Here is a 26,858-nt window from a genome sequence, read left to right as displayed (position 1 = left end):
CAAGTCCACATATATTTTCCACCGTGTGGACCTTTTATATCTGTTGAATGTTTAATCTTCAGTGTTTAACCAGGAACAACTACATGAGTCCCTTAGGAAAGGTCATTTCACAATTGCACAGCAAAGTTTGACTCAGAACAGATGTTTGGTGAATCCTAGATTCTTGAATTTGAAGCTTTTGAGTAGGATGAAAATAAGAGTGATCTGATCTTTCCTCAATAAAACTTGGCTGCATTTGTTTTCCACAAAGTTAGCACTTGTAGCCATGATATGCAACATTGTCTTTTCCTGACAAAGAGAGTTGAGTCTCTCATCCTCCAAGAGTCTCTCAACCAGAACATTGCTTTTGTGTCAGAGTGCTATTTGTGCCTGATCCTGTGCCAAGGCATGTTGTTGCTGTGATGCCAAATGATATTGGTAATATATTGTCAAATTACCCTCTGCAGAACTTGTACCAGAAATGATAAAATACAAGTCCTACAATGAAACATGAAAAAAATCAGCATATATCATAATATGATGACATGATAACAACTATTTACAAAGTTAAAATAGAGTTGTTAACTAGAAAAATCATTCAAACTAAGCAATAGAACTTAAAGGGTAGCACAGTGAGGTAGTCTAACCTTTAGCAGTGACAAGTAACTTTTCCTTGCTTAAGAACAAAAGCTATTCCCTGATACCATGAACCAACTTACCGAGGCAGCAAAAGAACACAAAATATTAGCAGTCCAATCAATGTTGCTAAGATCAAGTATCACTGCACTCTGGGCTCTAGCCCACAGTTACCTACGGGATCTGTGGAAACTTTTCCTTCTTGCATAGGGCCTTTTGGACAAACCAGTAATTTTCTTTTCACAAAATAATCATGAATACAAACTTCAAGCCTGAAGCATAACTTCAGAAAACCAAGAAGGCAATAAACACAAATATAACAGGTATGACACTGTAAATTACTGTCTGTCCACACTAACAGGGGCTTGTCCACAGTAACTGAATGATTCATGATGTATAGAGAAAACCCAACATATAGAAGACACATATAACAAATCAAACAGAGTCATTGACATTAATAACTGACATCCTAAACTAACAAACAAACATCATAGACAATTGTTATGTCATACACACAAAAAAGTACATATAAGTCCCACAAGATGAAATGCTACGTCAAGCTAATTAACACGTTCATGGTTACCCTAAATTACAGGTCCACACAACATAAGTACTAAATATACACAACAACACAAACCCTACACCATTACAATAGAAGTCAACGGAATATCAACATACAGGTCATGATGATCCCAAATGTTATAACAATTACAATTATTTGATGACTCTGTTGTTTCATCATCTTCTCCAACTTCGCGCAATTACGGCAACTCGGTTCTTCAAACCACTCAAAAAAATGGAAATCTCGCTGTGTTCTGGAATTAGGACATCAGAGAAATTGTCGGTCCGGATTCCTTTGTGTATGTGACATTCGCAACAAAGTCGGCACTCCGCAATAGCACAGCTTCACCGCGGAAGAGGATAAGGATGAATAATGCCTTGAATTGACGCTATCACCTACACCTATGCCAGACCCACATCCACCCATGCTTGCTTCAGTCTGTGCTACTGTGCTCTTTCACAGACTCCTCCCACGTGTCACTGCCTATTTTGGTTACTGCCATAAGAAGAAGGACACAAATCGACACTTAAGTTACACTTTTACGCAACAACTTATACACATGCTTATATAGTAAAATCCAGAATTGTTTCAACAAATATTTTACAAAAATGTATGCTCTTTCAATGACTGGTTTATAACAAGGTACAATAATAAATTTAAATTTCATTATTACTAAAATGGATATAAAATTAACTTCTGATATGAGCTGCTTTCAACAAGAAAACTATATAAACAAAATCATACAAGCAAGCAATTTTCCTGAATAAAACAAATTCACCACTACAGAATACATGTCAAGGTCAGCATGGGAAGGCGTATCATATAAAGGATTGTATTCTAAATAGGATCAGATAGAACCAATCAAGGATTTTAAAGGCAATAGGATATTGGTATTTATACAATCACATCCCAATATCTTTCCAGTTCATTTCCTCATAATGGCTATTGATCAGAAATTATCCTGCATACAATAAATCAGAAAAATGAAGAGTAAATTTGCAAAAATAGTAGAAGGGAAACATTAGTATCTACAACTTGCAGGATTTTACAATTAAATAAGAGGAAAAGAATCATACCTGCTGCACATAGATTAAGAAGAAAAATAATGGATCCACAAAAATTACCAACAACCAAAAAATGGCCAATAACTTGTTCGATTGTTGAACCAATTTAGTCTGAGGGTTCATAACTACAGGAACAAATGAAGAGCAGATAGAAAAAATATAATGAAGAGCTGTCTCGACTCTCCACTTCTAATTTCTAAGAGCTTACCTAGGTTCATCGTACACTATAAAATTCCAGACCGAAATCATAGCAAGCCAAAATCCTATCCAAGTTAAGCATCAAATGGGCATAACCAAAGCAAAGGACAATAAGGACTGTAATTAAAAAAAGCTTCTTAACATGTGGGATACTAAAATCAAAAATTTCAAGAAATAGTGGAGAAAGAGTTGGAAATATGTATTCAAAAGGAAAGTAAAAAAGGAGGAATCAATAACTCAAAGCAGGGAATTTTTTTTACCTGTACATACAAGGATTAACACGCTTTATGGTTGCTTATGGTGCCAGCCTCCAGGTCGAACCCTAATGTCCCCAAATCGTCTGCAATGCAGAACACTTCCCTAATGTCAAAGCTTTGTTTGTGCCTGTTGACTCAGAGTTCACACCACTGCCTCACCGTGCCGGAGTTATTGTTGGCGATACGAGAAACGACAGCCGGAGAGAGACACAGCGATAAGGAAACCAAATTTTGACGTTAGGGGGGGGGAGTGAGATGTGTTACGACACACTCACTTTTAGGCACTGGTTGTTTTAAAATAATTGTATCAGGGTTGTTTTTGTCATTTCATCCTATTTCCCCATCTATATTTTATCTACAACCAAACATAGATTTTAAAAAAATTACCTAATTTTCCCAGTATAATTTTTTTCAACCAAACAACTTTTTTTTATATTTTACTACCTATCACACTTTCCAACCATTTACCTATATATCACATTTCCCTATATATCATAAAATTTATCTCCAACTTTTGTTTTGGTTCCCTTTTCTCCTTTAATCCTTTGAGCCAAATAAGTCAACATTTAGCACTTCTTATACAATATCTCGACGACTTGATAAATATTTGAAATTTTTGAGTTGTTTTAGTCATCTATGCACACAGGTGTAGACGCGTATTAATATTTTGTAGTTTTTTTTTTTTTTTTTTTGTCTTTTTGCCCATTTTCTTCCCTTTTATTAAAGACAAATATATAAAAATTATTTGATTTGGTCGTAGGTAGTGGACTCTAGATAGATTAAGGTCGCTACCCTCCCTGCCAGCTATTAGTGTTTGCTTAATTTTTAAGTTTTAAGAGTTTTATTTTGGAATTTAATTTGTAAGAGAAAAATAATTTTATATTATTATTTAATAATTAAATTTATATCATTCAATAAATTTAATATTTTTATATTATTAAATTCATTAAATGATGTAATAATATGTCATCAAATAATAGTAATAATATAAATTTTAATTCTAATAACACATTAAAATAAATTCTTAATTTAATATACTATTAATGTAAAATATTTTATGATATTACTCAATTATGCATTATTTGTCTTTCGACTTAAGCAGCAAGTGTCATTTTTTTTTGTAATATTGTAATATATATTGAGTTAGAAATACCAATCGATATAGTTATATTTTTAATTTTGGTTGTTTGATTCGGTTTTAATTTTTTAGTTAATTGAATATAAGTAAATCAATAACCAAAAATAAATATAAAAATTGTTACACTTATCCTGAGTAAGGATAAATTTATAAGTGTTAATTCTTAACGCGACACAAAAATTTGTGTTCAAGTTAACTCATTAAAATTTACGTCATATTCGTGTTAAAAAATATGACATGCGAAGATTCGTGTCGTGTTAACACGAATTTGACCCTTTTTTGTTGTAAATTCAATCCATTTTTTCTAATTTTTTAATTAATTACTATTTTGACTCATAATTTGTGTGTTAATCGTGTCGTGTCATGTCAATTCACAAAATTTGCGGTTGTGTTCGTATCGAAGATTTTGACATAAATAAAAAATTATATCGTATTCATGTTGCGTGCATTCATATTGTGTCAAATTCGTGTCGTGTCATGTCTTTTTGACACCCCTAGATAACTTGCTTCATATATAATAAAGTGATAATATAAATTTTTGTACAGTAACAATATATTAAAATTAAATCCAGTCATTAACTATAACTACAGTAATATTGATGTAAAAATGCATAATTAAATGATAATGTAAAAGATACTGCAAAGTACTTTAAAATTAAACTCAAGTTCAATCTATAGAAATCCTTAATTCATTCATCAAAGGGATTTGCTTTTCTCCTTTTGCTGAAAAATTGTTTAACTTTCTGCTGATACAAAGAAACAATGGGTCCCACCATTTTATAAAAAAAATAAGAAAAAAGTGAGGCATAGTTTACTATGTTAGTGCAGGAAAAAAAATTCATTTACCTGCAGCATAAGAAAAAGTTTACCCTTCATTAAACCGGTGATATTATACAATGATGGATTTCAAGCTTGCGAGAATATATTGAATTCAAGTATAGTCAGTGAAAATATTATTCAATTACTTCCCCTTAGGTTTCTATACGAACACAAGATTTTCCTTATGCTAAAAGAAAAGTTCTATAGAAAAACAGTAAGGCCTTCAATGTTATATGGAACCGAATGTTGGCCAGCATATAAGCAACATGGACATAAAATGTAAGTAGCATAAGTAGCAGAAATGAGGATATTAACATGGATGTGTAGTCATACAAGGATAAATAAGATAAAAATGAAGATATTCAAAGAAAGGAAAAAATTGTACTAGTAGTTGAAAAGATGAGCGAACAGCCGAACATAGATTGAAATTGTTTAGGCACATAATGCGAAGACCCTTAGATGCTCATGTAAGAACAAAAATGTATTATCAAGAACTCGACATAAAGAAAGGAAAATGTCGGTCAAAACTTACTTTGGGAAAAATAGTGAAACAATACTTAATTAGTGGAATAAGATATAGATTGACGGACTGTATATCTTAGAACGAATTAGAGGAAAGCTATTAACATCGTAAAGGGTTAGACCCATTTTTACTTCCTATGTTCCGGATAGTCCCTTTTTAATTTTTTTTCCCTATATCTCTCTATTTCTTTCTTTACCTCAACTTTTTTCCTTTCTGCTTTCCTTTATTTCACTTTCTTCCCTCACTCTTTGTCTTTTCTTATTAATTTATTTATTTTTATCTCTCTATTTCTTTTTCTTTTTTCTCACTCATGTTATTTTCTATCTTATGTATCTTTATTTTCACTTTATTTTATTTTAATCTTCTTCTGAATTATTTATTGCTATGTTTTCATATATAATGATATTTATAGTTCTTTTAATTTTTTTATTCTGTTTTATATACTTATTATTTGAGTTCATCTGCCACCGATCCCAATTAATTTAGGATAAAAATAATGTGATGTTGTTGATGTTTCTATTTTAACATAATAACAAAATATCAATTTATTTTTACTTTTTTTATTTTCAAAATTGTGAATATTTAAAAATAAAAAACAGAATAAAAAATAAAGTGACATTTTGTAATTATCAATTAAAATAAAAATGAAAATAGAAAACATTTTCCCAATTCAAGTGTGCTACCAAAGCAAAAAATCACGTAACCGGATCATTTAGGGAGTTGACCAATGTTGTTCTATAATTTTAATTACTCAAAGATTGCAACTTAAAATTAACAGTCATCTTCTCTAAATGTCTCCATAGCAACTTTAACATTTAAACATCTATGTAGCTATAAATGTAAAATCCATCTTATTAAAAGTCATTACATGTCATGTTACATTAATTGAAACTGTGTGTACTATATTTAAATAATGTTACATAGATCTTATCTAAGGTTCGGATTCAATCTTTCACTACATAACATATTTTATATACGTGCATCTGCTTGTTTACATGTAAACAACCAAGTTCATTGATGGTTCATTGATCCTCATCAGGACAAGCTTCAAAAAACTCTTTTATTCTCAAACGTTCATCCTTTGTGAGATCAGGATCATCACCAGTCAATCTCTCCCTAAGGGAGGCACGAACACTGTTGGGATCATCAATGACCTGCTCAAAGAAGATGAAATATGTGGAATCAAGAACTAAGAATGTACTGCACAAACTTCTAATGACTTTAAATGAATAATGGACACAATTATAATCACATGGTAAAATAATTTGATGTGCTGCGAAATTCCTCGCAATTGTGAGGCTTTAAGTTATCACCATGATTGTGAGCAATATATGTTGTGTGTTACATTGTATTTTATATTTGAACTAATTCTCAAGTACAGATTCTAGCTTCGAGCCTCTAGCAATTTCCTAGGATTCAAAGTTGTAGAAGTTGTTCCAGCTTAATCAGTGATCTTGAGTTCGAGTCTCAGGGAACACAGCTGTGTTAAAACTTGTAGGGAGAGCTTTCCGCCTATTTGGTTCTACCCGACTCAGATTGGACTAATCGATAACAAACAACAACAAAAAAAGCTGTAAGAAGTTAGAGCCAAGTAGTTGAAACTTCAAACTTACTTGCACAAAATTGTTGACATGGCCGTCTTTGTTGGGAGAGGTTAAGAGCTCATCCTTATTGCATGTCCATTCCCCATCAACAATGTACTTGTACTCGTAGCGTCCTTCCTGGCAAATACAACAAGAAGAAAATTGATTCTCAAGTAGAAAAAGGTTTTTGTCCCAATGTATTGTTTTTTAAACACAGCCTGTGATCAGATCTCAGGTTATTTGATCATTCATCAATATAAGACCAAACTTTAAACTAATAAGTGCACAGTTTTAACAAGTGAAAAGCACTTACAGGCAATTCCCTTTTGAGAAACCACAAACCCCGTCTGTCATCAAAATCTAGGGGCACTCTCTGAAAAAGGGACCAAGGTATATTGAGTAAAGGTTTAGCATGAAATTATATCTGTTCATGGAAGAGAAAACAGAAAAATTCATTGAAATCCGTGTACTGGGCTATACGCAGCATAGACTGTGTTAAAAACAAATAATTACAAAGATAAGAGATACCCTAATTACTGTAAATACATGATTTAGTGAGCCTATAAAAATGAATCTAGAAATTAGTGATTTAGTTAGCCTATAAGCATGTGTTCAAAACATAACAAATAAGTCAAATTACAAAATTCAGATTATTTTAAAGATCAAAAGATTTTGAATCTGAAATGACACTTCAAATCATCTTTTGAGCAGATCATGTTGGCAAGATGTCAGAAGTAGTCAGGGATGCAATGGCAGCACATTTTTTCCTTCTCAAATATTTTGAAACTGAAAGATCAGCCACCTCTGATTAAAATTATGGAAAAAGTTCACCAATGCCCCTATGGTTTACTTCAAAATCACCTATGCCCCTGTGATTTTTTTTCTATCACATATGCCCCTGTGGTTTTTTATTTTTTACAAAGCACAGGGGTATATCTGATAAAAAAAAAAATCACATGAACATAGGTGATTCTGAAGCAAACCACAAGGGCATTGGTGAACTTTACTCTAAAATTATCAAAAGGACTCTCAAGACACAGTCACACTAACAAGAACCAAAAGCTACATTGCAAATGATACTTTTAAAATATTATCTAAGATAAAGGCTATACTACCCAAAAATCCCAACAGAAAACCAAATACTATACGTGCAAACATGATAAATGATTGTAATTTGTAACTGAATCAACGAGTTGATGAGACGATGCCATATGATGATATATCTCCTTGTAATGCAGCATCATTACCCTTTCTATAAAAAAGGAACTGAGACATTTTTTAAAATCTAAACAAGAAGGCCCAATCATCACCTGCCCCCATCCAATATCAAGTCCTGAAATTTCCACTGTAGAGCAATTGTTGTTTTCCCATGACAAAGTGACATGCTTTTTACTGAGGCCTGTAAGCTTTAAGTACCAAAAATAAATAATGGTCACTGATATGATTAAAATAAATCAGTATATATGACACGAACATATTTCCATTAAATATTCCAAAGTACTTATCGTGGCTAGAATTATGGCATGCAGTTGAATTTTTTAAATATTCATCCTCCATTACCATCTCCATGTTGTTCCTCCTCTTATGCTCATCCAATTTCCTAAACAGGAACATAATAGTATGCCCAGCCCCGTAAAAAGTTACTCTAACAAACTAGCTTCCAAATTCCAATGTTATCCAATTCTCCAATATAGTGATTTTTTGAGAATATGCATCACCCTACATACCTGATAAAACTTTGGTTTACCATGTTTTTAGGCTAAATTATACAAGAATTATATAGTAGATTGCATGGAATTCAAGGTTTTACAACATATAAATCATAAGATAGGAATTTGGGCTAACGTCTTGATTTTCTTTGTAATTTGAAGGTAAAACCACACTTATTGGTGCTAAGAAGTGATGAAGAAATCAAGACAAAGAGTTGCAGCTCAATATAGATCAAAGGAAGCGAAAATACTACAAGTCAAGAGCCAGAAGAGCACGCTCGAGCGCACAAAATGGATGCTCGAGCGCGTCCAGGCAGGGAAAACAGCTAAATTGAGCAATCCAGGACGCTCAAGCGCCCATTAGCACGCTTAAGCGCCCAAGATTACATGAATTTACCACCGAGGAGCACGCTCGAGCGCACAGGTGGACGCTCAAGCGCCCTGTAGCCGCTTGAGCGCCCAAATACGAATCCAATCAGCCCAAGGTTTGATTTGATTTGCCAGTTGATACAGATTTGTAATATTTGGAATGAAAGTGGAAACAAATCAATCTTGATTTATTAATTGATATAGATTCATGGGGAGATTGGATGGAGGATTAAAAAGATATGGCTTCAATAGTTATAAATAAGGAGCAGAGGGTCAAGGAAATACACCACTTCACAGGCACACCAGAGAATTACACAGAGACTTGAGGGAGGAATCCTGTTGCGGAGCGTTGGAACACTGAGGAACCAAGTCAACATCACACCAATGGAGGCTTGAGGTCCTCTTTTCTTTACTACTGTTTTTCAATTCAGTATGCTAGGCTAAACTTTTATGTAGTTAAGGGTAGATGGAACCCAATTGAATCGTATGTCTTGAATTAAATTGTTCTTGAATTCTTTTCTTTTTATAATTGAATAATTTATCTGTCTTTAATGCTTTCTATGAGTTTGCTCCTTATAGATTGATTTAGGAGAATTATATGACAATAGGGATGTTGGTGCATGAACCCTGACTTGATAAATTTATCATAATCCTTGTGATCTAGGGATAGACATAGGGTAATTGTGCAATCTTTAAATTCTTGATCTTAATGCATGTTTTCTTGAGGAATGATCGGGGAACTAGAGTTCTTTCAAGATCACATAGATTTAGGGTAACAAGGAATTGAGCCCTAATTAACTTAGAAAGAATTGATTGACATTATATTAAGAACTGATTCTTGACAATTTAATTCATTGCATATCGAGGAGAATGGGGGAAGTCGAAACCTTAACTACGCTTGTTTTAAATTCTTAATCAATCATCATCTTTTTCAATTGTCTTTTTAATTCTGAATTTTAATTTGCATGTTATTGACTGTTTTCTTTTCAATTTAAATTCTCTTAAATCCAATTCTTGATTGTCCAACTAAATAGCGATTAGCGAACTAGTGTTTGAAAATCCGATCTTCGTGGGAACGATCTCGTACTTCAGTACACTTTTATTACTTAACGACCGGTGCACTTGCCGAGTCGCAACAATACCCCCTCCCCAAATCTCATATTTTCATGTCTCCGCAACAACTCATTGTTGTAGATATTTTCTCTGTTTAAATCATTAACAGCAGGTAATAAGTCTGCCTAATCCCTACTTAAAAATTGTGTGAAACAAAAGATGATAGAAACAAGGTGAGTTTTGAATACATGATCTTAATGGGAAAGCTGAGTCATATGCAGGACAATGGGATGATTACAATAGTTGATAGAGAAAAGCACTTCCAAGGTTAGATTTAAAAAAAGAAAAAAGAAAAAGAAAAAAAAAAGATGAACTAAAAGCATGCTTGTCCAATAAAAAGATCAAAAACAAAATGAAGAACAGAATAAATTAAATTATCACCTTGAACTTTTCACACCTGTAATGGAATAATAAAAAAAGCTATCACATAAAAATTGTAAAGCATAGACATAAATGTAGAAAAACGAATTGACTCACAATATCAGCCGTTGCACTTTTTATGGCATCAAGTTTTGGAAAGCACGACCTTTTGCTCTACAAGAACAAAAAATTCAAGAAAACCAAACAATACTTCAATCTCATTTCCCTCTTTAGACCAATTGCATTTGAAACTGATTCACAAGAATTATAACCATCAAACTGCTGGAATGACAATTCTAAGACATACAGAAAAAGGAAATGATATTAAATTAATTTCTTAATGTATAAATAATCAGAAAATACACCACAATTTTGAGTAAGAACCCATGAAAATAAAATATTGAATAAGAATGCTGGTAAACTGGATGTGAGGAGATCAATCTATCATACGTACACTGCCCAGCACCATAATTGACAAATAACTAAGGTTGGAAACTTATCACGTTCCAATGTAATAGTGATTCAACTATAACTGTTGTAGAATTGGCAATTGCTCCACAATCATGATGCATAAAAATTACAAATGCTGTAAACTCAATTTGAGTTGCTTTTGAGTTAGGGAAATTAATGGAACAAATAGGTTTACCAAGCCTAAAATAAACTTGAGTCAAAAACCCTTAAGAAAAAAACAACAATGAAAGAATCACTTTTAAGTTTTAATCCAAGCAATTAGGAGTACAAAAACCATGCAGTATATTATCTACCAAGAACCCCAACCCACTTAATATGCAAAACAATAAAAAAGAAGTATTGAGTAAAGTTACCTGAAGTAGTGTATGACCATCATTAAGTTTATAACCCAGAACCCAAAACATATATGCCAACTGAGACAAAACAAACAGTTAGTAAATGACCATGGAGATCAAACGATATATATATATATATATATATATATATATATATATATATATATATCATTTGAAATGTAGCTGAGTTACAAAACAGATATATCACAATGCATGACATGCCAACGTATTTGAGAAAGGAAAATTAGACCCCACTAACTTGTTCATCTCTATCTTCATGGTAGTTTTAATGGATTAGGATAATCAATTTTCCCTTATCTAAGGTTTTCTTTCTATTGATCAACATAATTATAAACTTCTACGACGTAAAGTAATAATGAATATACAGTCCACAAAGCTCGCATTCTATGTTTAGACTTATCTATTGAGAAAATAAGAAAATATCAATTTTAGGATTTCTTTTCTACCATTTCTCTCTATATAAACAAGGCTAGCTTCGGGAACACTGTAGATGAAATTCGGAGTGAATACAACCGAATGGCATGCACCCAAGCCATATCAACTAAACTCAATTGCATGAGGCTCCCAGTACTGTGGCGTATGGGGAGGGTCAGATGCAAGTAACCTTAACCATGAGTGGAGAGTCTGTTTCAATGACTAGAACTTGTGACCACCACATCACAAGGCAACAACAACCTTACTGTTGCGCTAAATTAAGTTTGATCTATAGGCCTGTTTGAAAACTCTTGAGTGATGATAATGAAAAGTTTCAGCATTGAAAATGATTTAGGGGAGTTTCCTTTGTATCAACATATTTAAGTGAAAGGCCACTGAAACCATTCATTGTGTGAGAGGTCACTGAATACATTCAGCACCAGTCCTTTAATTATTTCTTAGTATACCCAAAATCAATCCAAAACATTTCAGGTTGAATATTTATGGGAGTAACATGTATATCAGAAATGGAACCAAGAGACATACCGCAACAGCTGGAGCTCTTCCAAGTCCAGCAGTGCAATGAACATATGTCACACCTCCATTGGAATTTATTGCCTTGTATAATTTTCTAACTACAGCTGGAAGCCGCATCCGTAAATCATATGCATCAAAGTCCCTGCTAAATCTATGTTAGATCATCATATAATATGAAGAAGCATAACATACAAAGGCACCAGAATGTATAATGCAGAAGATATCACTGTTTAGTTACATATATCATGAGTAAACAGAAATACTAGTAATTACACAGAATGTACAAATGTTCATTTACCCATAGGTATTAGAGCTTGTTTGTTTACACTTCTGAAAAAAGTAACTTTTATCTCTTCCTTATTTCAGAAGTTCTTTTTATAAAAGTTAGAGTTATTTATATTTTTATAAAAATATTTAGTTTTTGAAAAAAAATATTTGGCTTTTGACTTCTGCTTTTTTTAGAAGTTAAAATTTTTAGCTTCTGGAAAAAGTAGGTTTTTGACTTTTTTTGTGACTTCTACTTTTTTTAAAAGCAAACATCCAAATGAACTAAAACTGAGAAGTGCTTTTTTTCAAGAAAAAAAGCAGCTTTTAAAAAAAAAAAAGCTCATCCAAACGAGCCCTTAGACTATTAGGAAATTAGGAACTATATATGCAAGGTGACATTACCAACTAGTCTTACCCAAAAAACCACAAAGAACCATCCTATTTGCATGACATTTTGGCTCATTCACAGCCCAAATCTTCAAAACTGACAAATCCCCTTTTGATAATCAATTTAAAGAACGTTCTCAGTTTTGTCTGTAAGATTAAGAGTATTTGGGAGGAAGCTACAAAAACATAAAACTAGTATCTGTTTGAGGGGGAAAAAGAGAAATGAAGAATTTAGTTTTCATATGATAGGACATTCAAAGAAATGCATCATAAAAATTTATAACTATTTGTAGGTTTATATAATCAACAACAAATGCTCCTCTGACAACTTCATATTTCATTGAGTATTTACAATACAGAATTAGGACTAGTATTAATAACAAACTAACTCAAAACCCAGATGAAAAACCAGGACCTTATCTCCAACAAGCTACACATTGCAAGCAGGATCATGCATCAATGGCCTTACCCATACAAAAACAACATACCATTACCATATTCGAGGTAGTTTTGCTACAAAGTAGTTCCTAAATCAAATAGATACAGTTCAAGATTACTGGAAAAAAAATAGATACAGCTCACTACCATAAAAATAACGAGTAGGTAGAATATGACTTAAACCATAACTGAAGATACCGAACAATACATAATTGTGAGAAAGCTAACATAGTAATTGCACCTCAGTCCTACTGAATCACATAAAAAAATATAGCAACACGATAACTTCATCCAAATTGATTCTTTGGTATATCCATGAACTGTAAGAAGTAAAATAAATTTAGAAAATACAACAAAGTAACAGATTTTTGTGCAGGAATTATTCTAGCTACATTTTTAAAGAAGGATTCCATAGCATACAACTTAACATTAACATTTAATATCAATAATTCATGTCAATTTGAGTTCACAACCGATTTCCTCGTGATCTTATTGCTAAAATATCTTTAAGATCTTATAACATCTTTATTATATCTTAGAACATTTTGAAATATTTTAGAATATCTTAAAACATCTTTAGAATATATTGTGGAATCTATTAGTCATCTAATTGAGGAAGCCATCTTGGTTGGGGATAGTAGTATTTCTGCATTATTGGTCTTCTTGGGCTTGTACTAGTAATACTATACTATAACTTGACCTTGTTATTAGTATAGATAGGACCATTGAGTTAGTATTTTGCATCAAATTATCAACACACCATATCAATCTAATATTATTCAGAGCCTACTTTGTCTCTTTTACTCCTTCCAAATTTAAACCCAATAATTTCTTCAACAGTTATAATACAAAAATGTCATGCCATAACTAACCTTATCTCAGCACGCAAGTGTTGAATGTCATTGCAAGTCTCGGCATATTCTCGTATGGCATTGATATCAACTCCGAAATATCTAAGTAGTTGTAAAGAACATAACGGTTTTGTTTGTTAGATCAAATAGAGGTATTTGTCTCAAATGCTGAAAGCGAACCTTATTAAACAAATTGTTTAGGATACTCTAGGTCTGAATTTTGCTGCAAGCAAAATATAGTTTTCACTCCGATTCTACGCAGCTTGTCAACATCTTTAGGAGTCTGATAATTTACGATAAAAATAAAAGAAGTCAGAGGACCAAACTAGATTTGACAGTATTGGATCATGTATTCATTACTGAAACAAAAATACCTGTAGGCATGATCCCACAATCAAGTCTGGACGGATAAAGTTGTAGTTCATTCCTAATTCATGCCTATAAGTCAAAACTGTATAGCACTTTGTTAGAAAGGGTTAACAACAATAAATGTTTAAAGAGCAAAAGAATAGGATGAGCATGACAGGAGTGATCCTTTGGTTAATCCAAACTATTGGCTGAATACAAAAATTACAAACCTAAGGCTAATAGAATTAATCTTGGCAAACAAAATGAAGGTTTATTCCAATAATTTGAAATATTTTATCACCGTATACCAAAAAAGAGGAATTGCAATTAAACATGAAGCTTCAAGCAAAAGACAATCTTTTTCCTCCGAATTGTCTTCCAAGTTTTTTCTTATTCAACCTATAACCAGAAAGCAGGAAAAAACCAACAGAATTGAGAAAAGTATATCAAATGGAAGATAGTCTAATTCAAAGAGGCAAAGGAATGCCGGAGAAAACTTAAGGAGAAACCATTATAAAAGACCTTACACTAAATGGATTTATATCGAAATTATGGTTTTTGTTCGAGCACAATGACATTGTTTGTTCAATGTAGCCAATCCCACCTAGCGGGATAAGGCTTGGTTGTTGTTGGACTAGAACCAAAAAGTGATTAAACATACCAGCACCCATGGCTTCTGTCATGTTACTACTATATGTCTCAGACTTTTCCTCCTCCATATCGGCACTACTCGTCTCTGCACTAGGTATAGAACCAGAAGCAGACTGCAAAAGAAAATACCAATCATGTTTTCTAGAAAACACAAGAAATATGAAGCAGAAAGGACACAAATAGCGGATACTGATATTCCTACTTACATAATCAAACCTAAATGAGCACAAATATTTGGCAGGGACTAGACACAAAAGTAACAAATGACATTCCTCTTTTTAGCTTTTAATTACTTCTATAGTGATATCTCCTGGTTTTCTTTATATTTATTTTTGATCACCCAGTGCATGCACCAAACAGAAAAAATTGTTTAACTTTGAAATTCCATCACCATCATTGATTGTGGCAGATTTCAGAATATGCCATGAACACTCACAGGTCGTCTCACTATTCCAGCTCATAAGCTTTAAGACTATCCTATTAAGCAACCAAAAACCAATCCTATAATCATATTTAAGTTGCACCGACATTATCAATTTTCTAAAAGCTTATGAAGTTTTAATAGATTGGCACCACCAACCCATTATTGATAATGAACTCCAAAGGACAACCAATATCATAGAATTAACAAAACCGTCATCAAGATAAAAAATAAATAAAAATATAATATAAAAAAAAAGGAATGGAAAAGTAAACCTTAAAGTTACCTTAAGTGTCATACTTCGATTTCGACGAGAATTGTTGATGATTCCCTGTATACACCATTTAAAAAAAAAATTATAAAAAAATGGAGAATTTTACATACCCATTAACGCATTAACATGGAAAATGCGCTCTAAGCGTGCAGAGAAAGAGAGGTACCAAAGAAAGAGCAGAAAAAGGAGGGTTCTTGTGATGGCGCGTAACAACTGTTTGTAAGGCCAAAGCAGAGGATCTGGAGAGAGAGAGAGAGAGAGAGAGAGAGAGAGGGTAATCAGGAATCCGATTCGTTTAGGACAACATTCGAAAACAAAAAAAAAAAAAAAAAAAAAACGAACCGAGGAAGATTCTGAAGACAGTTCATGATTGGAAGAAAATTCTGAGCAGTGTGTTGAGCAACTTCAGTTCAGTTTGTGTTGTGTTGTTGTTATTTTGTTGTCAACTGTTGTGGTTGTGATCTAAGATGCCTTGATATTTTCTTTTCTTCTCTTCTTTTACTCTCACTTTTTTTCTTTTTGTGTCAACAAAAAGACAACACCCTTTTTTCACACTCTATGCTCCCTTTTTACATTTGCAGGGGCCGGTTAATTTATTTTTACTAATTCATCTATTAGATCGTACGTGTAGAGTTTTTTTTTCTTAATCAAATTTGAATGATTCTTGTAACTGTGTAGTTTTAATAATTAATTTGTCTATATAATAAAATAAATTATTGGATGAGAAAAATTATACGATGAGGATACTAACACTTTGCAAGTATTTTTTTTTTTTATTATTATCTATTGGTTATTCAAGCCAATAAGATCATATTTATGGCAAAAATTTTGCTATCAAATTTTAATACAGTTATATTCCTAAGGACTTTTTTTTTTCTTTATAATGTTGACATGAAAATTTGAATATATAACCTTTTTGCAAGTATTTAAATTACTTACCGCTGGCCCATTCATGACTTATTAACTGCTTTTAATTAGTTGTGAACAGTAGGGCAAACTTTTCCAGGAAAATAAAGGTTGCATCATTGCTTGGAGATTCCTACGCCAAAAAGTACTAAAAAAATATCTTCACATGAAAAAATACACAAAACAAATATAATTGACATACACATCAAAATTCATTTGTCTGTACACCAGGAAGTTAAAAACTAATGTTTTTACGTTTTTATGAAAAAAAATTCAAAATATTTTTATTTAAATTTCAAGTGATTTTATTTTTTATTATAATTTTTTGTCTTGGATGCTGATCCCATTTTTACAAATGAAATTAAGAAGATAGAAACAGAACAACCCTGCAGTGGGACAATCGATGAACCTATGGATGAAAGTAATCAAGAACTTAGTAATCCTGGACAAACTACTAGTATCTAATGAATTGTTTTGTCTGAAATTCTACGGGTGCTACCAAAAAATCTTTTAAAACCACCCTTTGCAATTTTGTCAAGAATCACAAGATTGGCCTTGTTGTCATTCTTGAACCTAGAATTACTGGTAGTATGGCCTTGAAGAAAATAAAATAACTTGGTTTTAAGAACTCCATAGTCGAAGATGCTATTAGTTTTGCTGGGGGTATTTGGATTCTTTGGAAAGAGGAGTAGTGCAATATCTCTGTAATTGAAAAGAGCACTCAATTTATCCATTGTTCTTGCTCTTGCTCCTCCAGAGAAACCTTCTTCCTAATTGTTATTTAAGCCAATCCCAAAGAAGATGCTTGTGATAACCTTTAGCCAGGTGTGATTAGAATTAGTAATAATATGACTGGTCCTTGGGTGATAATAGGTGACTTCAACGAGATAGCTTCTGCCAAAGAGGAAAAAGGGGGTGTTTCTGTTAACCTTAATAGATGCAACAAGTTTGCTACTATTCTTAATGATTGCAAGGTGATGGACCTTGGCTGCTTGGGGCCTAATTTCACTTGGAGAGGGTCCAAATGGCTGCACTTGGATAGAGTCTACAAGAGACTGGGTCGTGTTTGTGCTAATGCTGATTGGAGAACCACCTTTGATGAAGCCTCTGTGAGAGTGTTGCCTAGACTCAACTCTGACCATAACCCTTTTTTGATCTCTCTTCTCCCTTTTGATAAAGCTTGATGAGAAAGACCTTTCAGATTCGTGGCTACTTGGCAATACCATGAAACTTTCCCCCACTTTCTCAACAATGCTCGGTGCCTGAACTCCAAAATTAGTACTTCCCTCACTAATTTAATTAAGCCCATCCAATCCTAGAATAAAGAAGTCTTTGGCATCATCCATGTTAAGAAAGATTAACTTCTGAAAAAGCTTTCAGTCACTCAACTCAATCTTTCAAACCTCTTTGATGATGATCTGTCCAGCCGTGAAATTAGAATTCAAGAGAAGCTGAATCTTGTTCTTCACCAAGAAGAGGCTTTGTGGTTCCAAAAAGTCATATGTAAGTGGATTGCTTATAGTTATAGAAATACAAGATTCTATCACACTGCCACTATCATTAGAAGGGCTAAGAACAAAATTGTGGAGCTTGAGAATGATAAGGGGCACTTTGTAAGAGATGGGGCTAATCTGATAAAATTAATTCACTCTTTTTATGTTGCCTTGTTCACAGAAGAAGTCCCTGAAAGACTTTGGCATGTCACCAGCTCCAATTGACCTTCTATTGAGAACTCTGAGCTTGTTTTATTGAATCAGAGCATTTCTAACAAGGATATTAAGGCTGCTTATTTCGATATGGGTGCTTTGAAGGCTCTTGGCCCTGATGGTTACCCGACGCTCTTTTTTCAAAGGAATTGGAATCTGGTCGGGCAACAAACTTGTGATTTTGTCAACTTTTTGTAAAACAACCCCACTAATACTAAAGACATTAATTAGACCCTGCTTGTTCTAATCCCTAAGCTGAAAAAAATCGGAGAGAATTTCTCAGTTCAGACCAATTGCTTTATGTTCTGTCCTCTACAAGGGAATAAACAAAATTATAGTCCGCAAGCTAAAGCCTCTTCTGCAAAAGCTTATTTCCCCTCATGAAGTGAGTTTTATTCCCAATAGACAAATCCAAGACAACATAGTCATTGCCCAAGAGATGGTTCACTCTATGAGTACAATGCGAGTGGAAAGAGGCTTTTTTGCTATTAAAATTGATCTGGAGAAGCTTATGATCGCATTTCTTGGAGCTTTATTCACAATGTTCTATTAGAAATAAATCTCCAGCCTACTTGATAAATATCACCATGCACTGCATTACTTCCACTAAGCTTGAAATTTTGTGGAATAGATCTAAGGCTGGTTCTATTTCTCCTAGTAGAGGCCTTCGGCAAGGAGCCCCATTTCCCCTTACATATTTTTTTGGAGAAATTGTCCCACTTAATTGCTGATGCAGTGGTAAAAAAGATTGGAAGCCTATGACAATGGGTAAAGGAGGGCCCAAAATCTCTCATCTCTTGTTCGCAGATGATCTCATGCTCTTTGCAAAAGCAAATATTGAGCAAATCACCGCCATTATGTCTATTCTCTCCTTGTTTGGTGACATCTCTAGGCAAAAGGTTAGCTCTTTGAAGTCTAACATTTTTTTCTCTAAAAATGTTTCGGAGACCCTTGCTGGTGATATTGTCAAACAGTGTGGTTTTGCTCATACAAGGAACATTGGTAGATATCTTGGTTATATGATGAAACATGACAGAACCCTTAAAAGCCACTATAGTGACATTATGGATAGGGTCCATAATAGGCTTCAAGGCTGGAAAAGATAGTACTTGCCCATGGCTGGGAGAGTTATTTTCTCTAAGTCTGTTATCTCAGCTATACGCCTATACCAATGTTCCATACGCAGAATAGTCTCATTCATGTTGGTATGTGTGATGAAATTGAGAATTCATTTGGGGAGATTCTGAAAATCATAGAAGACACCATTTAATCTCCTGAGATCAATTAAGCCTCCCTAAAGAATATGGTGGGTTGGGTATAATTAACATAAGGAATCATAATTAAGCTTTTTCCATAAATTAATGTGGAATCTGCTTCTGTCTCCCTCTCAACTGTGGGCATGTGTTCTAATAGCTAAATATGGTAGGAAGATGGACCTCACAAAAGAGATTTGCTGCAAACCTTATGACTCCCACCTCTGGAGAAGTATTTGCAAAATCTGGCCGACTGCTATGAACTCCCTGGTTTGGCAGATTGGGGATGGCAACTCTGTAAAATGATAACTGGATTGGAGATTACCAAAACCTTCTTACTTTAGCTATTTCCCCTCCTGATCACGAGGATGTGGTTAACAAGGTTGTGTAGTATGCTCTTCCCAGTGGAGGTGGCTGGAATTATTAATAATATCTCTTATTAATCTTAATAATATAATTTTAATATTTTATTTTCACTCCTACTATAAAAAAATCCTGAATCCGCATTGAAAAATTGAACTTTTGGAATTATTCCAATTTTAATCGTATGCCCTCGCAGAACCTTAAAATTGAATCTTTCTCTCTACGATCTTCATTACTTGGCTTGGCTTAAATGATTGGGTGACAAAATTTTGATTAATTAATTTGGTCCATGTTGTGTTCCCGGCGTTTCTTATTGAATGTAAAGCCATAGACGATGAAAACAACACATTTTCTTAACATTATAATTTGATTCAGAGGCTTACCCTCCTTTTCTCTCCAATCAAAAGCATACAACAAATGCAAGAGACTATCAATTAAAAACAAGAAATAAAAATAAGGAATATGGAAAGATATCCAAAGATGTGCCAAAATCCCATCACATCGCACAACGAAGCCTAAAGTGTAACTTGTAAATTTCAGGAAGCAATTTGATTATTCCTAAAGTTTTCTACTGAAATTACATTTAAATAATGATCTTTAAGGTTCAAAATTTTCACCCAATAAAAAAAAAAAAAAAGAGAGTAATTGCTCTTAATACCAGTCAACATCCTAAATCTACAAGTCCTGAGATGAATGTTGATACTGCTTCCAACAGCATTGAAGACCAAATCAAGAATGTCAACGTTGTCACATATCAACTGGTCCCCAACTATTTTGATCATCATAAGACTGAGGATCTTTGATCATTGGTTTAATAAACTTTGGTCTTGCAGAGGGAAAGTTCCAGAACGAATCAGAGTTCTCAAAGAATATGTAAAATACAACAGCTGATGCTAAAAATAGTCCTAAAAGCACCAAGTAGATCTGCCACTCTGCATGTTTGACAGGATATTCAAAATGTCAAATTGAGTAATCATTACTGCATGGCCTCACAAGCGAAGGGTGTGTGCGTGTGAGCGCGCGTGCATGTGAGTAAGAGAGAGAGAGAGAGAAAGAGAGAGAACCTTTCCAATCTTTAGGGACAGTCAGTTTAGTGACCAGAGCTCCCCATTCTACTGAGGTTGTAAGTACAACCCTGCATAGAAACAATGAAAGCACAGGTGAATAGTCAAGACCAAAAGAAAGTATTTATTAGGCTAATAACATGAATATCTGTGGGGAATGATATTACTGCCTCTGACCATCCAATCAGACTTCAAGTCCAAAAGGCAAAGGTGTGCTAGATATGATTTATAAATAAAATATCATTCTTATGCCTTCATCAACGGCTTAAGCTTTTGACACGACCATGGTTCAATTTCAAAAAAGCAAATTTACTCAGGCTAATGATCTGAAGGGAAAAAAAAAATACTCATTGCTAATATATTAATCATGGTCATAGGGGAAGCGTAACTTATATTTGATCCATCTCAGCTGTAATGTGTAAGTTAGACTGTACCTTGTTCAAAAGTAATCAGGATTGTGACATTAAATATTTATCTACAGTCATGATTTCCATCAAGTCTTTTGCATTCCTTTCTTAGCATATATGATTTATGTGATTCTTGGCTTTTGTTTGATTTACCTTAATTTCTCAAACTACAGCTGAAGTCAAAAAATGACTTATTTTCGGTGCCACTTATCATGCATAGCTACGTCTTCCATCCGCCCAATGTTCCCTAAATGCATAGCTTCTAAATATAGGATCCAGGAATTCCAAAATCACTGACGAAAATAAAAGGACTCTGTTTTACATTAAGCACAAGAAATTTGAGAGAGACAGAAACTCATTTCAGCAATTCAAAAGAAAAATGCGGAGCTAAAAACAAGAAACAAGTGTAGAGACACAGGGTACATAACTGATTTTGTAACAGTTGATAGAGCATACTTATATTATTGCAAATCACTTACTTCTTTATGAAACCATTTGTCTTTTTGTTAGTTAACAGATTATCCTTAGCTTCCAAATTTTTGTTTTGCAAGTATCATAAGGCTAGGGGAAGTTTTCTTTCTAATATTTACGTTTTCGCTAAAACTGCCCTATGCAGCCAATGAGGATTGACACACAATGGTCAAATCTTCCACCCACGCTAGCTGTGGCTTGCCTTCAATTCTCGGGTTTCCCTCTTTGCCTTCATTATGATTAATATCTATCACAAAGGTGCCAAATTAAACAAATAGTGCATGGAGAATTTACCTTTCAGTGGGACAGAACTCAAGCGATGCAATAGGTGTACCCAGGTGTAGTCTCTTGCTATAATGGTGTATCTGCATTTTCTTTACTTCAACTACACAGATGTCTCCATCTTTACTGGCCCTGAAATTATAGAAGTCTCATGAGCTGAAGAAATGCTGGAGACATATATTACAGGCAGTAATGTGGCATACAAGTAAAGTGCCAATCACTTCACAAGTTTACAGGCCTTAAAATATTTTTAATCATAATATTATAGTAATTTTGTAGCTGATGTGCCACAGACACCATTATATATATTTCGCCACAACATATTTAAACTTTTTATAACAGTTTTAAGACAAACGATCATTTGCTCTTATCTCAACAGTTAAACTTCCCCACTCACACCACCCAAAAAAAAAGTAACAAGCTACTACTTGAACTGAAAGCAAAAACTAAATAACTTAGAATAAAAAATAAAAATAAGATATGTAAGTTTAGGTAATGCTGTTTTGTGGGGAAAAAATTACAGTCATTGCTCCATCCTCTACCCTAATGTGCCAAAATGATATTTAAACAAGTAGATCACAACTCTTCTAGAGAAATCATCATTCTCCCCTGCATCAGTTGAACATCTAATGTTGTTGCATTGTGAATATCCAAAACCTATGTTGATGAGTTATAAAAAGGTTATCACGATTCTGAAAAGAAATATGATCAAGCTGACAAACAATACTTTTAAAAAAATGAAATAATAAATTTTAACAAGTTAATCAGACTGCAATCAACTCTCCAACAATTTTAGATTGGGATATTCGCCTTCCCATGTCAGATAATGCATGGATGGGGGGAGGGAACCAACAAGCATTCCCTTTACCATGCCAACTCTGAGCAAAACAGAACACAATTGAACAGAAATTCTATTCGCCAAAACAAAAGAAATAGAAATTCCAAATCATTCACTTGCAACAGTCGTAGAAACTATCTGGATAAATATTGAAAACATAATTGTTAGTATCACACGATACACGGTACGTATGATATGATACAGAAGCTGAGCGATATGAATCGGTTGCCTATATTGGAATTGGTGACCGTGAATCGATGTATCATACGATTCAGTATCGAATCGTGTCTCGTATTATAATTTACGATTCAAAAATCAAATCAGGATTTCCGATTTTCAATTCAAAATAAATCTGAAAAGTCACTATTAATTAGGGAAATGAAACAGAAATAATTTGTGATTCAAAAATGAATATGGAAACAAACTATTAATTAGGGGAAAAAATCAAAAAAATATTCATATTGGTACACATCTCTTCAGTCTTTAAAAAAAAAAAAAAAAAAAACAGATACAAATCTAAAAAAAGAGGCATAAGCACAAGAAAACAGAATCTCTTAAGAGGGGTTTTCAAAGAGCTACAATACAAACAAAAGGAGAGAAATTAAAGGCTTAGAATATAATTTATATTTTTAAATTATTTTTATTATATTTCTGAATTTTAAGATTCAATACGATTCATGATACACTAAACAAAAAAGAGACAAACGATATACGATACGTATTGCGATTCAACAACCTTGATTGGAAATTGAAACTGACAAAAGATAAAGGAAGAGTGGTGAGCATGCATAAGCAGGAAAAGTCAGAAGGTAACAGTAAGTTCTTACAGAGAAAGGTATTTCCCATCATGGCTAATGGACATTACTGAAGCAGACTTTTTAAGCATCTTCTTATGGCCGATTTTGTTCCAATTGCTCATGTCATAAACTGCAGTGAGAGACTTATCACCTGCTCAAGGATAGAAGTATCTCTGATGAAGGACATGAATTCTTGTTCAAAAGAGATTTAAAGACTATGCACAAATTAATAGAATATACTTGAAATAAGATCTCTGATACCTTTTTGAACAGAGCAAAACAAAAATGGTTTGGTTCCGTCCTTGGAAAATCGACATAATTCAATCTTTTCATCCTAAAGAGACAAAAAAGAAAACTTCGAATCAAGTGGTACAAGTGACTGCACACAGATCTTGCCATGGGTTTTTAAATTAAATACACTATACCGAGTTACGAGATAAAGTAGTCACAGGAGCACCATCTGCAACCTTCCAGATTCTTGCTGAACCATCAATAGAAGTTGAAGCTAGAAATTCTGAGTCTAGACTGAATTATGAAACATAATGAAGGACAACATAGAAAGTATTAATGTCATTGCAGCTTTAGGATTAAGATATTTATTATTTAACCATACTTTTATTGTCTTAAAAATCATCTCTACACAGTTCAAATTATTGCAGGCATGAACATGCAAAACAAAATTATCCATATCTGGTTGTTAAGAACTTCAAATAAGATTATTCTAGTTACCAACTTCATCAAGTATTTATTGCAATTCTACTGGCTGCATGGATTAATGCATCTTTTAGCAGGATCCACAGAGGCCTTTTTAGTATTCGTACCTAAAATCCATATCCTGGACAGATTTGTGTGCTCTTGCTTCATCCAAAATCATGTGCATGCTAGGCCACTCCATAATTCTGAGATGTCCATCCTATACTTGTTAAGGACAGAAGTCAAACATACAGGATTGAACTCCAAAAAGGATAACTCAAAGTGCCATACAGAAAATAAAAGCAATTGGTTAGATTGTAGAGTGATGCTTACCAACCCACCAGCAGCAAATTTAGATCCATCAACACTAAAACTTATGCATTTCTGAGGAGCAATACCCTGTAGAGGAGCCAATTCCTTGGCCAACAGTTTCATGTTTGCTTCACTACCATGCAGCTCAAACAATCTGCAAGTCGTGAAGAAATACTTCAATATTTATATGTTCAATTCAGTGTCCACAGGAGGCCACAATGATAAAATATCAGCTAACTACGTGTAAGAAACAATTATAACTATTATGTCATACATTCCCCTGGCTCCCAGAAACATGAACAAGAAACTGTCAGGAAGAAATTCAGTAGAATTAAGCCTAAGGTTTTCCATTGTCCTTTAAATAGCTAAACGAATACAAAATGTTGGACTTCTGATTCTGATATTTATTGAAAGTGGCAGTAACTGGTAATTAAAGAAATGCAACATTGAGACAAATTATGGAAGTACATTTCAATGGATGGATTCAGATAGAAGAACAAAGTTTAAACCCCAAACTCTTAGAAAATAAGCTTACTTGCAGCTACCATTGCTTAAAGAGCATACAAGATCATCCCCACTAGGGTGCACTGCAATAGCAACAGGATCTCCATCCTCTGCTTCTAACACAAAAGTGGCCTGAAAGATCAATCCAACAAAGCGCTCATTAAAACCAAATCCCCATCCAAACTTCGCTTCCATTCAGCAACCCGGAAACTCAACACTAAAAAAATACTTTTCAATAACAGAATTTGAGCATAATATCTACTTCCCCCAACCATCTGATTGAAGGGGGGGAAAAAGCTTTTCAGCTAAAAACAGAAAGGGTATGCACAAAACGATTCATGTTTCAAATTGCTCACTCTACAAAGTCAACACACACATATATAGAAAACCACAGTTTTTCATCTGAAAATAAAAAAGGGTATGCACAAAACAGATTAATATTTCAATTTTCAAATGATTATTCTGTACACACACACATATATATATATATACACGCATGAATATTCAGAGGAATACCAGAGGGGAGGTAGACAAAGAAGTGGTCTTGGGGTCAAAGGAGAAAAGCTGGAGCAGAGAAGGACAAGAACTCCCACGCCTGCACCTTCCCAACACCACCAGGTTGAGCTTCTCGGGCCTCCGAATCCACGACCCGCATGCAACCGGACCCTGCGGCGACCCACTACCGTTCTCCATCTCTATGTTAAAGTTCGATTCTTTTTCCAATCGGGGTACCAGAAAGCTCTTCTGAGATCGCTTAATTGGATTCTTCAGCAATTTTTTTATATAAATATCCCAAAGGAAAGGAAAGCAAAACCCCTGAAAAAGACAGATGAAACAGGACAGAAAGAGGCTTTGCCTTGTTTCTTCAATTAATGAAACAACCTACGGCCTTATTCAATGGCACAAATCCGAAGTAGACATGTTTCTCCTTTTTATGATTGCTGATTATGATTAAGGTGTTTTATGATGAAGAACAGATATATTTATAAAAATATATATATATATATATATATCGAGTATTTTTTTTTTTATTGGGATAGGATATTTATTATCTTTATCTTTATTTTTTAAATCTGCCGACCTTTATTTTTTTATTTTCTCTCTCTGTTTTGATTAATATTGTGATCTAATTATACCAAAAAATAGATAAAATAGAAAGAAAAAAAAATAACGATGTATTCTTTTTTTTTTTTTGGTTGAAAAAAATAAAGTGCTTTTGATGATATGGGTCGAGCAATCCAATGACGAAAGAAACATTGTCAACTGTGGGGATATTCGTTAAAGATTCCGCGGCATAGTTGCCGTGTGCCGTTTGGTGATAAAAAAATTCTAACAGATTATTGTTTATTGATACAATGTTATGATTAGGATCAAATTTGAGTCTAATTTTTCTCACACACACTCAAACCCTAATGCTAGGGATTAATATATCATATTTGAGGAGAGATGAAATGGAAAAAAAATTGCTTTTGCTTTATCCTTTAATGCTTTATAATGGAGGGTTAACCGAAGATAGTAAGTTGGTTTGAAAGGTAAG

The 26,858-nt window shown here is 33.6% G+C and overlaps 2 protein-coding genes across 2 annotated transcripts; both read right to left on the bottom strand.

Annotated features, from left to right (window-relative positions):
- Positions 1-6,012: 6,012 nt before the first annotated feature.
- On the bottom strand, positions 6,013-16,200 carry LOC133298173 (phosphoglucan phosphatase DSP4, amyloplastic). Its single transcript, XM_061497437.1, has 14 exons — positions 16,068-16,200; positions 15,892-15,964; positions 15,738-15,782; positions 15,041-15,143; positions 14,406-14,482; positions 14,238-14,314; positions 14,053-14,133; positions 12,098-12,230; positions 11,135-11,194; positions 10,428-10,484; positions 8,070-8,165; positions 7,073-7,132; positions 6,790-6,897; positions 6,013-6,330 (listed from the first exon to the last, which is right to left on the bottom strand). The coding sequence occupies exons 1-14, from the start codon at positions 16,091-16,093 to the stop codon at positions 6,199-6,201; spliced, it is 1,128 nt and encodes a 375-aa protein (XP_061353421.1). The 5' UTR covers positions 16,094-16,200; the 3' UTR covers positions 6,013-6,198.
- Positions 16,201-20,410: 4,210 nt separating this feature from the next.
- On the bottom strand, positions 20,411-26,262 carry LOC133298174 (SEC12-like protein 1). The gene is made up of 10 exons (XM_061497438.1): positions 25,838-26,262; positions 25,353-25,453; positions 24,839-24,971; positions 24,634-24,725; positions 24,238-24,337; positions 24,074-24,146; positions 23,843-23,963; positions 22,190-22,309; positions 21,018-21,088; positions 20,411-20,885 (listed from the first exon to the last, which is right to left on the bottom strand). Exons 1-10 carry the CDS (start codon positions 26,012-26,014, stop codon positions 20,701-20,703), a joined length of 1,173 nt encoding a protein of 390 aa, XP_061353422.1. The 5' UTR covers positions 26,015-26,262; the 3' UTR covers positions 20,411-20,700.
- Positions 26,263-26,858: the final 596 nt, after the last annotated feature.

The sequence above is a fragment of the Gastrolobium bilobum genome, unplaced genomic scaffold (genome assembly GCF_033153095.1).
Source record: "Gastrolobium bilobum isolate Gb01-03AN ecotype WA unplaced genomic scaffold, APGP_CSIRO_Gbil_v1 utg11543, whole genome shotgun sequence".
Lineage (NCBI taxonomy): Eukaryota > Viridiplantae > Streptophyta > Magnoliopsida > Fabales > Fabaceae > Gastrolobium > Gastrolobium bilobum.
The sequence above is the reverse complement of the archived record's forward strand: the minus strand, read 5'-3'. Positions and strand labels throughout refer to the sequence as shown.

Excerpts from the sequence above, each read along its gene's own strand:
- LOC133298173 (XM_061497437.1), bottom strand. The coding sequence starts at position 16,093 with ATGAACTGTCTTCAGAATCTTCCTCG. Across the intron at positions 14,315-14,405 it reads TTGTGGGATCATGCCTACAG|ACTCCTAAAGATGTTGACAA; the intron begins GTATTTTTGTTT and ends GTAAATTATCAG. Across the intron at positions 11,195-12,097 it reads GAAGAGCTCCAGCTGTTGCG|TTGGCATATATGTTTTGGGT; the intron begins GTATGTCTCTTG and ends GTTTTGTCTCAG.
- LOC133298174 (XM_061497438.1), bottom strand. The coding sequence starts at position 26,014 with ATGGAGAACGGTAGTGGGTCGCCGCAGGGTCCGGTTGCATGCGGGTCG. Across the intron at positions 24,147-24,237 it reads CTACTTTATCTCGTAACTCG|GATGAAAAGATTGAATTATG; the intron begins GTATAGTGTATT and ends TTGTCTCTTTAG. Across the intron at positions 22,310-23,842 it reads GATGGGAAATACCTTTCTCT|GGCCAGTAAAGATGGAGACA; the intron begins GTAAGAACTTAC and ends CTATAATTTCAG.